Source organism: Capsicum annuum, chromosome 1 (assembly GCF_002878395.1).
Source record: "Capsicum annuum cultivar UCD-10X-F1 chromosome 1, UCD10Xv1.1, whole genome shotgun sequence".
Taxonomy (NCBI): domain Eukaryota; kingdom Viridiplantae; phylum Streptophyta; class Magnoliopsida; order Solanales; family Solanaceae; genus Capsicum; species Capsicum annuum.
In genome coordinates, this window is record NC_061111.1 from 201,553,935 (window position 1) to 201,571,460 (window position 17,526).

General features: G+C 34.2%; 2 protein-coding genes across 2 annotated transcripts; one reads left to right on the forward strand and one right to left on the reverse strand.

The window, feature by feature from the left end:
• The first annotated feature begins 1,845 nt into the window (after positions 1–1,845).
• LOC107857192 lies at positions 1,846–7,374 on the forward strand. The gene is made up of 2 exons (XM_016702129.2): positions 1,846–2,337; positions 6,637–7,374. The coding sequence occupies exons 1-2, from the start codon at positions 2,253–2,255 to the stop codon at positions 7,242–7,244; spliced, it is 693 nt and encodes a 230-aa protein (XP_016557615.2). The 5' UTR covers positions 1,846–2,252; the 3' UTR covers positions 7,245–7,374.
• A 5,860-nt stretch (positions 7,375–13,234) lies between these two features.
• On the reverse strand, positions 13,235–14,780 carry LOC107857193 (E3 ubiquitin-protein ligase ATL4). Its single transcript, XM_016702130.2, has one exon. The coding sequence runs from the start codon at positions 14,637–14,639 to the stop codon at positions 13,530–13,532; it is 1,110 nt and encodes a 369-aa protein (XP_016557616.2). The 5' UTR covers positions 14,640–14,780; the 3' UTR covers positions 13,235–13,529.
• Between the last annotated feature and the right edge of the window lie 2,746 nt (positions 14,781–17,526).

Here is a 17,526-nt window from a genome sequence, read left to right on the forward strand (position 1 = left end):
GGCTAAGTATATGTATATAATGACCAATTTTCGTCCATGAGGTGATGAAAAATGACCATATTGCCCTTAAAATTTAAGTAAATCTGAATCTGTCCATGATGGACTGTTTTGATAGGCTAAAGTAAATCGACCATAACTCTTTGCTCCGATAATGGATTTGGGTGAAACCAATTGCATTAGAAAGAAGACTCTCAGGGCTTCTCATCGATATATAGCAGCTCACACAATTCATTTTTTACAAGGAGTTATGATCGTTTAAAGTCGACTTAAAAATCTGTTTGGCTGCAGTACTTTTGTGTGCAGAAAATTTCTGCACATTTACTGTTCGTTGCGTCCACCGTTTTCAAGTTTCGAACATGCTCGCTTATATCCGATACTCATCTGTTTTCAGAAATCTTTATATCGTTGGAAAGCTAACTAGATAAACTTCGCATAGAAACTTCGACGAGCAAATTCCGGTATAAATAAGGTCGATTCATATACACATATAATCAAACTATACATTTGAAACCATCTCAAAATAATCAATACTCATACTTAAACTCATATATACCTAACTTATGATCAATACATATACTCCAACACATATAACCATGGCTAATGCACGTAATTAAGTACGGGGTGTTACAACGCAAGTGGTGATCGCAAGTGCTGGACCAAAATTTCCTGCAAGGTCTGTTGACTCCACAAGATTATATTAAAAATTATCTTAAGATTGATGGCATAGTACTATTGAATCATAATTTTTGTAGGTTAACCGAGGGTTTATCGAAAACAGTCTCTCTACCCTATAAAGATAGTGATAAGATATCTATTCTATTTTCCATAGACTCCATATATGAGATTATATTGAAAATTATCCTTAAGATTGGAGGCATAACAATTAAATCATATTTTTTTATAAGTTAGCGGAGGGTTTATCAAAAACATTCTCTCTACTCTACAAAGGTAGTGTTAAGGTATGTATTCTATGCTACACAGACTACACAAACTACACGAAAATTATCTTTAAAAGACATGACGATTGAACCATAATTTTTGTAAGTTTGTCATGTATCTTTTTTTCTTTAGTGATTTTTTAAATAATAATTGTAATACCGTGTTCAATTCTATATATCAACAACAATATTTTTTTAAAATAATCATTTACTTAATTTCTAATATTTACAAATAGTCATGTCATTTATTTATTAATCATTTAATTAATTTCTAACAATAATAAATAATTATTTAATGATTTTCATAATATTTAAGACATTGAAAGCAACAACAATCATTTTTTTTTTTAAAAATAATTTTATTCTTTTTAAAAATAATTTTATTAATACATAGAGCTGTTAATACGGGTTGGCTCAGCCCATCCGAGCTAGCCCACATGGGCTTTGAGGTCGACGGGTCAACCTACTTTTTTTTAAAAATATTTTATAATTTAATTTTAGAATGCTAATAAACATAAATATTACCAGACAATATTATATAGTATTAATACTTATTAATCAAGTCTTAAACACACTAAAAAAATATTCCTAATAGCGAAATTAAATAACTTTTGACATGATATCCTTTCGAACAAAATAAAAATATTAATAAACAATCTAAATAATTGCATGTATTTGACTTACGAGCCGGTCCACGGATTAACCCAACCCACATTGCTCAAGCCCCATGAGCCACGGGCTTATCCGGGTAGGGCTAAAAAGTCCTATTTTTAAATGGGCTGCAAAAACTGAAGCCCAACTCCAATTATAGGTCGGGTCGGGCCGGTCCAATGGACCTGACTCATATTGACGGCACGCACACTAAACTGAACTAGTTATAATTAATAAGCTGTTTTGCCCGTCTATTAAATCAGAGATTAGTCTGTAATCAACCATGTTAGTCACTGTTAACAAATATTCTTATGGAATGGAGATGGACCCATTGAATATTTCATACTTTGCTCCCATTCCAATGCCATATAAGAAATCAAACAACATTTACATGGGACCACTGCCTTCTTCACTTTCTCCTTAATCTCTGCAAGAAAACTCAATCATTGCTCTACTTTCCTGCTAATCATCCCCCTTTTATGTTTCCACCAAGAATGAAAATGAACCCTTTTTTCGCTCTCCATAGTACGCTATCCCTGCCTACATTGTAAAAGGCAAACACCCATTTTTCTTAAATCTCAGAAAGTTTCCTCCTTTTTCCTTTTCTTGTTTTGTATCTTGATTTTTCAAGATCACATTTTTGGGTTTTTAGTCTTGGCGGTGATGATGGTGAAGAAGCTCTGCTGCTTTCAGTATTTTGTTCTTTGTAGTCTGCTTCTAGCTGTTCTTGTTTCCTCCAAGCACCAGGGTAATCTGCTTCTTTACACACTAATAAGTACACTTGAGTGTTTTCTGTTTCTAATAATGTAGTCCATTAACAAGTTTTATGCTCTAAAAGACCCACCTTTAGATGAGCTATCTTCATAGTCTAAATAGCTAAGTCAGTCCTTATTGTGATTTGTGAGAACTGTTCTTTTTGTTTTTACACTGAAGGAATTTGATGAAAATGTTATATTGCTGGAAAAGGGACTGCATTGAGGGAGGAAGGGGTGTGGTATTGCAACTAGGCTCTAGATTCCATGTTTTGCTTTGTTGATTTAAGCTAATGTTTTAGCTTCAGTGTTTAGTTAGGTTATGCCTTAGTTGATCTTAGTTGATGTTTTAGCTTTAGTAGATTAATTTCCAATTTCATAATTTTGCTTTATTGTAGATTACCATAGTCCATGGGGGAGGCCAAGTATAAGCTAAATGTGTTCTTCCTATAAGACTTATTAAGCCTCTTTTCTATTAGATTTCAAAAGGAAGAGAAAGGTCTTTGGTGCTTGTAAGAATACATGTCTATATTACCAAAAAACAATACACGTGTATTGAAAGAAGCAACATTTTAGCTTTGCACTTAGCTATTTGTTTCCTCATGGTGTTGCATAATACTAACATTTGCAATACATGCTATAGTAAATGTATTTTATAACAACCCAAGCCTTCATTTCTAGATGTTATTGATACCAATGTGCACTTCCCATTGAACCCATATGGATCTTTCGTTGTATCCAGCAGTGGAACCAGATACTATTTTTAAAATTTTTGGGGTTCAAGTTCGATTTGCTGATGTATTAGCCATGATAAGAAAGGGAAGTTGGAGTGATATGGTAAGTGTAATTTTAGTTAAAATATCAAGATATGAAGTAAATATCAGTTTCTTTTTGGTAAATAGATATCGTATATCGGTTAGAGAATGGACATCTGTCCCTGCAAGCATTTTCTTATATAGATTTCTACGGTATCATCAAAGGCCAAAATGACAACAATAGTTTAGCACTACATATAAATAGTGATTTCTTTTAACCTTGGAGAGAGGGGTGGGCATGAAGGTGGCTTTCCTCAAAACACAATGAAGTATATCAAATACCCTCAACACAAGATCAAAATGATCTTTCCAAGAAGTGTATTTTATTTGGCAGAAATTAAGATGAAACAGAAAATAGCCAAGTCGTCCGAATTCACGGATTTTCCTTAAGGAAATAATCCCCCTCACTGTACCCGAAGTTGTGGAATTTTTTCTCCTAGGATAAAATGGCTAACCAGACCAACAGTAGCGGTACCTCAAACGGTTGGAATATCTTCGAACTCATAAAACGTTTTGAGTGATCACACAGAATATTTTTGAGACAAGAAGAGAGTTTTTAATTTAAAAAATTTCGTATGCAAACTTGTGGATGAAATTAGTTTTTTATAGCCACAAGATGCCTCTTCTGAAAAGTGGCAAAGGTTCATCTAAAAGGTGTAACCTTTTTTGAAAATTCATGTCTATTCGTCGAAACATTGTGACTGTTCTGAACAGGCATGCCATTTCGTGAATAAGTGTGTCAATTCATTGAAACAATGCATCAGTTCTGAAGCAGTGCACCAGCTTACTGAAACAGTTCATCAGTTCAGTTTCGAAACTGTGCACCATTTCAGTGAAAAATTGCATCAGTTCGAAAATTTATTTGAAGCATCTGTTCGAAATAGCTTCTACATGCATGTTTTCGTTGCTTTTGTAATGAAACTGAAATCATATAAATGGAGTATTAAACACAGAAAATATTTACTGTGTTACTGTTGTTATTTTTGGAATTCAAATAAATTTTATCCGAAAAGATAGATCTCATCGATCGATTATTTGCCAAATCCAAATCCAAATCTAAATCCGAAGCCGAACGAGCGCGACGACGGCGCGAGGCATCTCTTATTTCTTGCCTCACTTACCATGTGGAGTAAGTGTTCATCATTATAAACACTCCAAAGTTCCTTTCTTCCACCAATGTGGGAGAATTAGTGAACTTTCCAATTTTGGGAGTACACTTTCCAAATTGGTGTCTCCTTTTCTCTACCATTTTTTCTCTATTTTTCATTCACACTTCTATGAACCCAACAATTCCCACATGAATGGAGAATGACTATTTTTCATAAAACTTTTACGGACAAGTATGTGATCATCAAGCAAAGACTAATTGCATCTAGATAAGTAGGTTTCCCTTTGAACTTTGCGTAGTGAACATGCATTGGATCCAATCGGTAGATTTGATATATTTAAACCGTCGAACTTTATTGTACACCTAGACAATACATGTCACACAACCAACCTTTTAACGTTCATGGTTCTCATGGTTTTGTTCTTTTTAGCCATGAACACGTCTCGGTTTCATGAGAGCTTAGAGAATAGGCCTTTACTAACATTCTTCTTGAAGCGGCTTCCACTTCACCCTCGCATAGGTGATTTCTAAACGTTCAATCCTGTAGATTAAACTATTTGGTCAAATCCGCCAAATTTAGATAATCATTAAAAGACTTTTCACCTTAAGTCTTATCCTAGTTTACTGTACATTGTCTACATCATGAGAATGGGTTGGGTAATTGACAATGTTGAACCTGCCAGACACAACTTTGTTTGATCTCCTTGATCCTAACTCTTGGGATCTCCAGTTTGCTAGGTAGAGTTACCGCTAATTTAACTTGTCCTAGACCTTAAACCCATTCCCTTGAATGTCCTTTCTACTCCTTCTCTAGATAGGCCTTTTGTAAGTGGATCCGACAGATTATCCTTTGACTTTACATAGTCTATAGTGATAATTCCACTAGAGAGGAGTTCTCTAACGATATTATGTCTCCGTCGTATGTGAGGAGATTTACCGTTGTACATCATGCTCCGTGCCCTACCTATTGCCGCTTGGCTATCACAGTGTATACATACTGGTGCCATTGGCTTGGGCTAATACGGAATATCTTCCAAGAAATTTCGGAGTCATTCTGCTTCTTCACCGGTTTTATCTAATGCGATAAATTCAGATTCCATTGTAGAGCGAGCGATACAAGTCTGTTTGGATGATTTTATATCCTTCATGTACCGTAGGATATTTATTATAATGCAACGCATAGTTTTGAGTGTATTTAAGACATCTCTTATTTCTTGCCTTACTTACCATGTTGAGTAAGTGTTCATCATTATAAACATTTCAAAGTTCCTTTCTCCCATTAATGTGGGAGAATTAGTGAACTTTCCAATTTTGGAAGTACACTTTTCAAATTGGTGTCTCCTTTTCTCCACCATTTTTTCTCCATTTTCCATTCACACTTCTATGAACCCAACAAGTTCTGTTTGTACAATGATCTGGATCATTACCAGATTTACCCAGTTGGTCAGGGAAATGGGGCCACCTAGCCAATTGAGTGCTCTATCTCAGTGCATCGACATTATACTGTGTCTTAGTTCCATCTGCAATCCTTTTTAATATATTCAGCGTTCCAAGTTTTTTGACTGTGAACGCCTGGATCAAAGCTTTTCTTATGACTCGTCTAACATACTATCAGATCTTTAAGAAAGGTCAAAACGAATGCTGAGCAATTGAATTTATTTGAATATGATTTACTTGAATCGAAGAGCGGTCTACCTAGTTTCCTAGTACCCATGTCTCAAAAAACACTCAAGAGGATGTATGTTTGACTAGATTCTTCACGTTGTAACTACTTGAAGTAACTGATGAAAATGTAAACTGGTAGAAGAACTAGAGTATAGATAATTAGTCCACTCTTACATTCATCCTAGAGTCTTTTGCTTACTTCCTAAATCCTCCATCATTTACACGTTTTTTATGCTCTTCTAATACTTTTGGCGATCCTAGAATTATGAAGCTAAAGGAAGGATTATTATCTATTAGTTACAAGCAATGGCCATAACCGTATTGTGTCTTTGGCATAGATAAAAGAATACAACATGAATCTTCTTAAAACAAACGACATAAAATGGGCGTGTCAACTAGTAGATCTGACACCACTTGATGGGCCGTGAGACCTTGGGACGATTAATTTAGATGTGATTTTTGAATAGTCAGATTCTAGAAACTTACATTCCGGATGAAAATCTAAAACCTACAGAATTAAATTAGTGGGGGGAGCTTAGCAAATTTCTCAAGCTGAACTATATGGTTTTTGGGATTCGAATAGCAATGTTTTGCAACTGATTGTTTTTTTGTTTTTTTTTGAGACTGCAACTGATTTAATATAACAATTGAATTTAGTATCTTTCCTTGAACCAGCACCTCAATATTTGCTATGCTGAATGCTACAGGAAATTCTGCTAATGACCTTGTCGATATCATCAACAAGAATAGAACTGTTCAAAAGCTTCCTCAACTTAGTAATAGTCCTGGACTTGGGTGCATAGCCTTGCAATATGCAATGGAATGCATGGGGAACTGCAGTTCCAACAACAGTGTAAATTGTCACCCTTCTGAAGATGACTTCACTGAAATTTTTGCTCCAAACTGTGGTGTAGAGCTACCTACTTTTGGAACCATATCTGGCTACATTCTCGGCTGTCAACCAAAGTATCTCGAGCCATTGGAAGCCTTCTCAAATGTACTTGTTCATGACAAAAAGGCTCTTTCTCTTTTGAGGAATAAAACTCATACTGAGGTTGGCGTTGGGATTATCAAAGCTCACAAGCACAAAGGACCTTACTTATGGTGCATTTTGTTTAGTAGTAGCCAGAGAAACACCACATTCGTACTTGATGATCTTGGTGAAGGGATTAAGCAAAAGAAAGGGTGTTATAGTGGAACCAGCTTCCCTTGCAGTAAAGCACATAAAGGCAAAGGTCTTTTATCGAACAAAATTTGGGTTTTGGTTTTGCTCTGTGTTATCTTCTTTCAAGAACTCCTTCGCGAACTTTTTTGATATTACTATATATCTCTACTCAACTAAAATTTTTTCTCTCATCCCGCTGAATCAACCTTGGGCACTCATTCATGATTCTGAATTGTAAATTTGTTTTTAAATTTCCGATGGCCAGTCTTCCCTTCTTGCACATCCAGTACTAAATTTGCTTGTTTGTGTTATCGAACCAAGCACAGCCAGTGAAGGGGAACATGAATGTCTGTGACAGTATGTGCATGAGTGTTTTTTCCCATTGCTGATACATTCATTACATTGCACACAACACAATAGTTATCTGCCTTTTCTCTTATTCCTGTAGGCTTGCTAGTGAATTTTAATACATCTAAATATCGTGCAATGGGAGTCTATATCTCTTTGCCATTTTTTGTGTTAGGGAAGGTGATATTTGTTCTGTTTATAATCAGTTAACCAAAATACTCTGGAGGGGCTTGGGCCTAAGGTCTCTTAGCCTGCATAAAGTTATGCAGATTGTCATGTAATGATAAGTCTTCTGAAAATTAGAGAATGGTTATGTACTCAATTACTACAATCTTATATTAAAATAAAAGGCAAAGCCAGGATTTAAGTCACTATTCTTAACCACAGCACCATATAAACTTTGATGACACCTAGAGACTTGGAAAAAAAATAATATGATAACAACTACTTCTCAATTCCAAATAAGTTGAGATCGACTATTTGAATCCTTCTGGTAAGCTCATCGCAATCTCTTAACAACTCTCTCTATTTTGATATATAGTGTTCTCTGCATGACCAAAAGCAACTATAGAGAAATCAGGAGCAACCAGATCACGATGAAATGTGAAAGAGTTGTTGAAGTGCACATACATAATTGGTCTTTACCAAAACCAAAAAGAAAGGCATAGGCCAGAGGGCACTCAAAGCTGAATGCATTTGGCAACTAATACTTTTCAGCATATTCTTGATAATATTTGGGGTCAATAAGTTTTCTTTTTCTCACCTAATATTGGTAATTGGTGTCACTGTGCATAGACAAGACGCAATTTGCTGGATAATTATTGTGCTATAGAGAGATTAAGTTGACTAATCCTTAATTTCTAGCTTATTAATTTCTAGCTTATTTACCTCTACTAACCTCAAATTCACACTTGTCCTTCGAAGAAACTTCTATAAACAGCAAAAATACAATATAATTATAATCCATATAGCACCCTTGGGTGTGGTCCTAACAGTTAACATCAGCAGATCCTAGATTTGAACTATATAAGTTTCGATTTCTAGGACAACAATCTCAAATCTCAAATGTTAATAATTCACTTTTGAATATAATTTTTGTGTATAACAAACTCAAGACATAACTATGTGTGCGCACGCACATTTCTTAATAAATACTCGAGATATAACTATGTGCGCACACACATTTTTGAATAAATACATACAAAGTTTGAGCCAAAATAACGAATCAACAATATAATCATGAATCATGATACACACAATGAGACCAGCATCAGGCAGGCGTTTAGTGATTCTATTGTTTTCTTTGCAATTGACTAGGTGAACAATTGATCGGAAGATAACTTGGATTCACCAATTAGCAGGAAAATGACATACTTATCTTGTGTGACAGCATTACAGAGCGAATTGCTCTTCTAGACGGGAAACTATATCGATCTCCCTATCCCCTTTTAAAAAAAAAAAATTAAAAAGAGGAAAAGATCATTATTATTATTATTATTATTTGTTTGACAAAGGAAAAGCTGGTGGAGGAATGTTAGCTTTAGATTTGGCTGCATATTTGAGTCTTTTATCCAACATTATTTTTTTGTTTATTCGAAAGAGATGCTTTGACTGCGTGCATGACAAGTAAATGTACATATATATAAATATATTTAGCAGAAGTACCAAAGACGTCGACAAAAAAAGTTGCTGCTTTTGATTTTGTTGGATCAACTATTTATGTTGTTTCTTTCTCTAAATCATGAAACAAGTGACCTCAAATTTTACCTGAAAAGAGATTCTTATACTACTACTACAAGTATTAATCTTTCTTAAAAGCATCTTCTTGCCCCCATATCCTTGCTTTATTTTTGTTTGATCAACTGTTTTTTTCTTTTGTTCTTGTCTCTTTTTCCTTTTACACACAAGGATTTGAGCTAACATAATGTACCAACTAGAAAACGTAATACTCATGCATGTTCTAGGCGTTCCAATTCAACTTTGTGATAATGAGTATTATAATTACATGAAGTTTAAATAATGATAGCCTAGTTCGGAAAATAGTTAGGACAACTAATAGTTTAAGGAGGATCTGAATAAAACACGTCAAATTTTAAAATTTTTTTAGTTCTTTTGGAAACACTTAAATGCAACTATGCATTCTTAATATGGTAAGCGTTTATACCAAGAATTCATGTCGATCTATTTAGGTCATGCCCACTAATATTATATAAAATAAAATTGAAAAATAAAGGAAAAGAACATAAAACCACTAATTTGGGATATATGGAGTAATAAAGAGAGGCAAATTAAAATCTAAATCAATTCACAATACACTGTGTTAGCTGTTAAGCACCATGCTGATAATTGTAGTTGAAATGCGCTGATAACTACATATAAAAGTTTAATATGAATAATACTAGAGATTAGAGGATTTAAGTATGCATGAAGTTTAATTTTTTAATAGTAATTAATAAGATGGATTGTAAATAAAATGTTTGCAAGAATAAAGAGAGGAAATTGAGGCTGAGAGCATACAAGTGTCGAATTATGGGCAACAACAACAAACCCAGTGTATTCCCACAAAGTGGGGTCTGGAGAGGGTAAAATGTACACAGTCTATACCGCTATCTCCGAAGAAGTAGAAAGATTGTTTTCGATAGACCCCCGGCTCATGACAAAGAATAGTAAACAAGGTCGTAATGAAACATGAAGCAGGATGGATGGCATAACATAAATAATGAACGAGGAATAATACAAATAGAAATCAGAGAAATACGAGCAATACAAAATATGAAATAGGAAGTAAGAAATAAGAAATAGGACACCCACCTAGCAGTAAAATACACTCACAAGCCCAAAGCCACCCACCCCACCTAAACTCGCCTGGCTAGAGTCTCCTACCTATGGACACAGTCCTAGGATTACTAAACCTGCTACACAAGGGCTCTGCTAACTACTAGCTACAACTCCCACATCCCACTAGCCTTCTACCCTTATCCGCGACTTCTCCACCTTTCTATCTAGGGTCATGTCCTTAATAAGCTAAAGCTGCTCCATGTCATGTCTAATCACCCCCTCCAGTATTTCTTCGGCCTACCTCTACTCTTCCTGAATCCGTCCAAGGCTAGCCTCTTACACCTACGAATTGGGGCATCTGTGCTTCTCCTCATCACATGCTCAAACCATCTCAGCCTTCCTTCCCGCATCTTCTGCTGCACTGAAGCCACTCCCACCTTCTCCCGGATAATCTCATTTCTAACTCTATCCCCTCTAGTAAGCCCACACATCCAACGCAATATTCTCATTTCCGCCACCTTCAATTTTTGAACGTGGGAGTTCTTGACTGGCTAATATTCCGTTCCATACAATATGGTCGGACGGACTGCCTCTCTGTAGAATTTGCCTTTAAGCTTAAGGGGCACCTTCTTATCACACAACACTCTCGAGGCAAGCCTCCACTTCATCCAACCCGCTCCAATACGTTTAGAGACATCCTCATCAATCTCGCCATTCCCCTGGATCATAGACCCTATTTAAGAATTTTGTAGTTACTTTGTAAGAATGGAGATTTGTGTAAATATGATAAGTTAATGTGTGTGTTTATATTATTTTTCCTTGAATTATTCTCCAAATTAGGTGATCCAATAGTTCTTCCAGTGTTGGGGATGGTGGGGAAGAGTCAACTAACTATAACATATATGCGATGACATATAATTACTTGAAAACCAAATTCAATTCTGTAATCGTTTGACATTAATATAATTTTTTCAAGGAAAAAGGTTGAATTATTCCATTACTTATGCATCTACATGTAAAAACCAAGAAAAAGAATGAAATAGTTTGGTGGTCAATGAATTTCATATAAATATAAGATAATAGAAATTAAAACGTTAATGTTGTGTACATGGCTAGTCATGTCTAGGCAAAGAATTCCATGTTTAAATGATAAGGACTTTGAGACAAAGCAAATAGATAACCTAATCATAATGCAACAACATGGAAGATTTGAGAATTCACGTCACTTGCATGTTTGCACAACTATTTGGTACGTTGACAAAAGAATGTCAACACTATAAACAACGACTTGCTGGCCGCATATATAATAATGTCAATGCGTTGTTCTTTTCAGATTAAAATTCTCCCTCCTCCCCTCCACCCTGACTCAAATTATATACCATTGATAGCAATGTTGCTTTTTATTTTTGTTCTTAGTATAATGTTACAAATTAGTATATACACACTTATTCTATATATGCTTATTCATGAGGAACTGAAATGAAGAAATATTTTGTGGTAATGATACTTTGGATTCACTTATTCTATGTACTTTGGATTCACTAATAAGAAAACGTTGTTAATTTGGGCAGAGATATATATAGGTAATAGCAGTGGTAGAGTCAGAATTTTCACTGAGGGGGGTCAAAAGTAAACATAGGACTAGTCGGAGGGGGTTCAACATCTACTACATATACATAAAAATATTTTTGACCATGTAAAAATAGTGTAATTTTCTGACGAAGGAGGTTCGGATGAACCCCTGAATTCAAACGTGGCTCCGCCACTACTAATAGGTCTGAAGAAGGTACATTATAAACAAGAAAAAAGGGTCCATTTTGTTTGGTGTTTCACACAAAGAAGAGAGACTAGTAGATGATGAAAATGTAACAACAATCTTTGTTTTGTTCCATTTCTTGTGGGGGGTGGGGGGACGAGGGTCCATGAACAAATTATTGAAAAGTAAATAGAGATGACCAAACTTTTAGAACTAAATGGGGCATACTGTTATTACTATCTCACCATTTATAACCTGAGAATTGATACTTTATTTTACTGCTAATTAAGTGGTATGACAAATCAACTACCGTTGTACAACTAAAATAAATGTAGATAGTGAACGTTACTGCAAATATAATTCGTTATTCGTACCATGTATATTGTACCATCTGTTTGAATTATGTGTACCTTACTGGTCACATTACCCTTAAAATCAATTATAATAGCTGAAATTCGAAATTAATGAGTTGTTTTAGTTCTTTGGAGTAAGGCTTGGACTTGTGACCCAAGTCACATTATAATTTCCAAAGTTAAACTTGTCCTCTTAAATTTAGCTAAATGTTGGTAGTTTTGAAAATTATTAGTATTAATTAGCTCAATTTGTTCAAGATATTCAGTCCTTTTTGGTACAGAAGCTCTAGATGTTGTAATTTAATTTGTATTAGTGACTTATTCAGAATTTCTCGAAGTAAAAGTCTACAAAGATTAAAAAGGCAATAAAATAAGTTAATTTAACATATTTATAATATTATGGAAGGTAAATCATATACCTAAAATAAAAACAAAAACTGCATTAATCGGTTTATGATAAATTAAGAAGATCAAAGAAAGAAATCTTCGTAGATTCCAAACCCAATTACTTTAGATGTACAAAGATACCCACATCTCCACTAAAATTTACAAGAAAATCATCGGAACCATGTGTTATTTGCTTGGTGTTTTGGTTAACTAACTAGTCGATACATACATATGAAAGTTTGACCTTATCTAATTGATATTATTATTAGTATGAATTTAGAAGATCCAATACCCATTGAACAAGTTAAGTTCCAACCAAGTTGAAATATTAATGAGAACGATTTTGTTTTCCCACTAAATCATATTCATATTAAATCTAATAAAACCCCAACTAACTCATCACTAGCTAATTCATTCAATCCCAACAATCACTCCAAAAATGGTGCAATTTTGACTTTTTAAAATCTTCGTAAAATGTAAATTGTAGTAAAGAATAGAATCATTACCATTCATTAATATTCTTTACCTAGATTAAAACGAAAATGTAAAAGAAAGAAAATTTTAAAAAATGGGTTAAATTGTTTCTACTATCTACACTAAGAAAGGTGAAACGCGTGTAACAGAATCTTGTTCGTCCGATCCTTCCTCAAACTCCACAATCCATGCAGAAGAAAGTTTTAGTATACTGGACTTTCTTTACTCTTTTCTAGTTGTTTCTAAAATCCAATCACAAAAATAGTGAGAAATTGGTTTTTTATCCGGAGAATATACTGAAAGACGAATTTACCCCTGTAGTTCAACGAATATACAAATTCATACCCCTGAGAGCCATCGAAACAATTCGCTAATCTCCTCCCCAATCCGGCCAGCTTCCAAATCGTCAATGGGAACGACGGCCTCGCTCCGCCGGCTACTTCCGTTGAAGAACCTACCGGAACTCCGAAGTGACATTGATCGGGACGATATAGAAAGTGAAGCAATTCTATCAACGTAATCCCTAAGCCAACTCCGTCCACCACCGGAAACATCCGAAGCGATGCTTTCTCCAGGTGGCGCCGGTATATGCGCACCGATCGATTCCTTGTCGGTGCATTCAGAACCACCTCTACGATGAATAGAGCCAGCTGAAAGCTCGTAACCGTCATCAACAACGTACTCGAAGGAACCGATAGAATACGATCTCTGTCCATCACCACCACCGGAATCGGAACCTCCACGCCGTTGACTTACACTGCCGATCTCAATCCGAAAACTACCGCTATGACGTAGCTCATTTTCGCCGCGTGTATCCGAATTTTCCACCGCTAACACTTTACTGAGCACATCAGCGTCAGTAGGATAAACAGTAGACCTACAGAGAGGACAAGTTTGGTTTGTTACAAGCCACGCGTCTATACAACTGCTGTGAAAAGCGTGACAACACAGCGGTAGCAGACGCAACTGATCGTCCGGTTCAAATTTCGATAAACAAACAGCACAGTCCACACCAGTCAAATTTCCAGTAACAGAACCGAACCTAAAAAGCGGTAACGAATCAAGCAACTTGTCATCCTCCAAACTCCGCTGATTCTCCATATAACGATTCCCCGTAACCGCCGCCGCAGCAGAATGCGTTACAACGTCATCAGCCGCAGCGTATGTACGGAAGGAACGGTGGAACCGCCGCGAGAGCACGCGGAGGATGAGGTATATAGAAGCAGAAACGATAATAGCAGAGGCAATGACGATTATTACTATCATGAACGAAGCAGATGATGATGATGAAGAAGAAGAAGGTGAAGGAGTTTGATCATTGATTACTGCAGTGTTAGCAACTACAGGTTGTTGAGGTTGAGTAATGGCGGTGTTGGGAGTAGCTCCACCGTTGCCGGTAGGGGTGAAAGGCATAGGGAGCGGCGGAGGCTGAGGGAAAAAGGCGGACATTTTGTCGAGATTCGAGGAGGAAATGGAGATGGAAATGCGTAGGGGGTAATAAATAAGGTGATGAGAAAGAGCGGGGTATTTAAGAGAAAAGCGATAAAAGAAGAGAAGATATGTTGTGTCTTGCCTTGTGTTTAATGTGGCTTTGGTTCGACGTTGGGAGGATATTTAAGTGATTTTAAGTGATCCATGGTATAAGCAATAAAGGGCTACCAATTTTAAAATTAATTTATTTTACCTATGACATTAATAATTATTTTAAAATTATAATATTATTTTATTCATATTAAAGATGGATAATAACTATTTTTTCAACTAAACGAGTCATAAGTACAATATTATGGTGGTAGTATTAATTTAGGCCTGTTTGGATATGATTTTAGTGATTCAAAATCATATTAATTTAAAGTTTAAATTTTATTTGATATATCATTTGAATTATTTAAAGTTAGTATTTTTTTTCAAACACTTAAAAGCCTCACAATTGTCAAAAATTATCAAAATTTTTCCAACTTCTGTGCAAAATTATAATTCATAAATAAAATATCAAGATATATTAAAACTTCACATTAATAAATTATATATCTTCATATTCTTTTTGTATTTGATATAAATAATATAATAAAAATTTCATTTTATATAGTATTATTCTTTTAAAGAATGTATCGAGTTAAATATGGACAAATAAAAATTTGAACGCAGAGTGCTAGTATCAACACTTCATTTTAACTCTGAGGGTGTGTGCTTTAATCATATAAACTGTGAAATCTGCTTGCAAAAATTTTTCTTATCTAAAAAAAACTTCAAGTAAAAATCAATAGAATATCACAAATTGTTTATTCTTGGTTTGTGATTTTTTGAGTTATAAGTACCTTTACTTTGATCAATATTTATATGGCTTAACATACAAATATAACCTCAGTTTATATTTATGATCTCCAATTTGGTAATTCACAAATAAATATTTAAGCTTGTATAAAATTGAACAAGTAGGACATCATTTGGACCTAAACTGGCCACATAGGACACATGCATCTACATATTTAACTTTATTATACAAATTTAAGTGTTATTTGTGCACCACTTAAAATTGAAATCAAGTTAAAAAATATATTTATGTATTATTCGTATTTATATTATATGATATTTTAATTGGAATACACCCCTTAAATAATATAGGTAGGACTAGGAGGTGAGGTGAATGAGAGGAGGGAGAGTAACGATAGAAAAAGGTTGATGGAAAGATGAATGGATATGGTGGTACGGAAACTCCCAAGTTTAGTTTGTTGAAAAGAAAGAAGACTGGAGTTGAGTAGGTAAGCCAATTTAATATACCAACATTAAAGAGACGTGGAGTAGGCCTGCGTGGCTCTTTACCTTATGAAACTGTCTGGTACGTCTTCTTTCTCTTCCACATTATGACGATGTTTGTCGATTCGATACTCGTATTATTGAGGTCAGACTAATTTAAATTCATATCATTGTAGATTTTATTCTTCAAGACAAGACTTTTTCGTTTACATAAAATCGAAAACTTCTAATTGAAAATGAAGAAATCTCGAATCATTTCACCATAACTCAAGTTGATACGGTGTATTTTATTTCTCTTCTATATTTGATTATAAGTAAACAATGTATTATAGTTCAACTAATTCTCTTTTTCTTTTTGTTCGACAGTTGGAACAGTTAATAGAAAGTAGTAATACTACAATTACATATTGCTTTGCTCCGTTATTAATAGTTTGTTTCATCGAGCTTTTGAAATGTTAAAAACGTTTGTTCTTTTTTTTTTTTTTATTTCAAAAAAAAAAAAGTGCTTATTTTAGAAAATTAAAATGTTTTGATTAAGTTTTAAGAAAAAAAAATAAATTCTAAGTGTTTATGGTAATGGTAGTAGTAGATGTTTTACTTAGGAGCTGCAAAATAATTCCCCTAGAAGCACTTGTTTAAAGCTTGCTAAATACAAATTGCTCTAATATTGACAATCACAAACTTCTACTCTTCAAAATGCTACTTCAAAAATTATTTGACAAAAATAGCTTCTTAAAATAAGCTGGTTGATGTGAAAAGTTTAACTAAACAAGTAGATTTGATAGCAACAATCACTTTTACTCCCCTAGTTATTTATAACATATTATTTTGTTCCTTATATCATGTGACTCAATATATTTAATTTTCCATTAGTAATACTGTATTTTTATTTTGTCCTACATACAAGAATTGTTACATTTTGACTATTTTTAGAACTATTTTATCTTCAAATGTGAAATAACAATTGAAATTTTTCATCATACATAACTACTTAAATGATGAAAGGTTTAATAATTATAATAAAAGTGTAGAATGCACAAATAAAAATATATTAAAAATGCATAATTTAATAAGTTCAAAATTAAATATATTTAATCTGATAAGTAATGACTAAAATTATAATTTTGTTATAAAATAAGAAAGAATAGAGAAGAAAGAGAATAAAGAATAGAGAGAGTAATTCTTATTTTTTCTCTGATTATACAATGAACAAAATCCCTCTATTTATAGGGGAAAATACTCCTAGTTTCTGACTAAACGACAGATACTTCAGATTCTGATAGATATCAACTAGATCTTATTAGATTTTGATAGACATTCACTATAATGTAAATACATTTATAACACTCCCCCTTGAATGTCTACATAGATAATGTGCCTCGTTAAAACCTTACTAGAAAAATCCAGTGAAAAAAATCTAGTGAAGGAAAAAGAGTACACATCTTTAACAATATGCATATAGGTTGTCTCATTAAAAACCTTACAAGGGAAACCCAATGGGACAAAACCTCGCAAGGGAAAAAGAGTACGTATCAACTCCCCTAATGAGAACATCCTTGAACCTTTGCATCTCGATCTT

Excerpts from the sequence above, each read along its gene's own strand:
- LOC107857192 (XM_016702129.2), top strand. The coding sequence starts at position 2,253 with ATGATGGTGAAGAAGCTCTGCTGCTTTCAGTATTTTGTTCTTTGTAGT. Across the intron at positions 2,338-6,636 it reads TGTTTCCTCCAAGCACCAGG|GAAATTCTGCTAATGACCTT; the intron begins GTAATCTGCTTC and ends TGAATGCTACAG.
- LOC107857193 (XM_016702130.2), bottom strand. The coding sequence starts at position 14,639 with ATGTCCGCCTTTTTCCCTCAGCCTCCGCCGCTCCCTATGCCTTTCACC.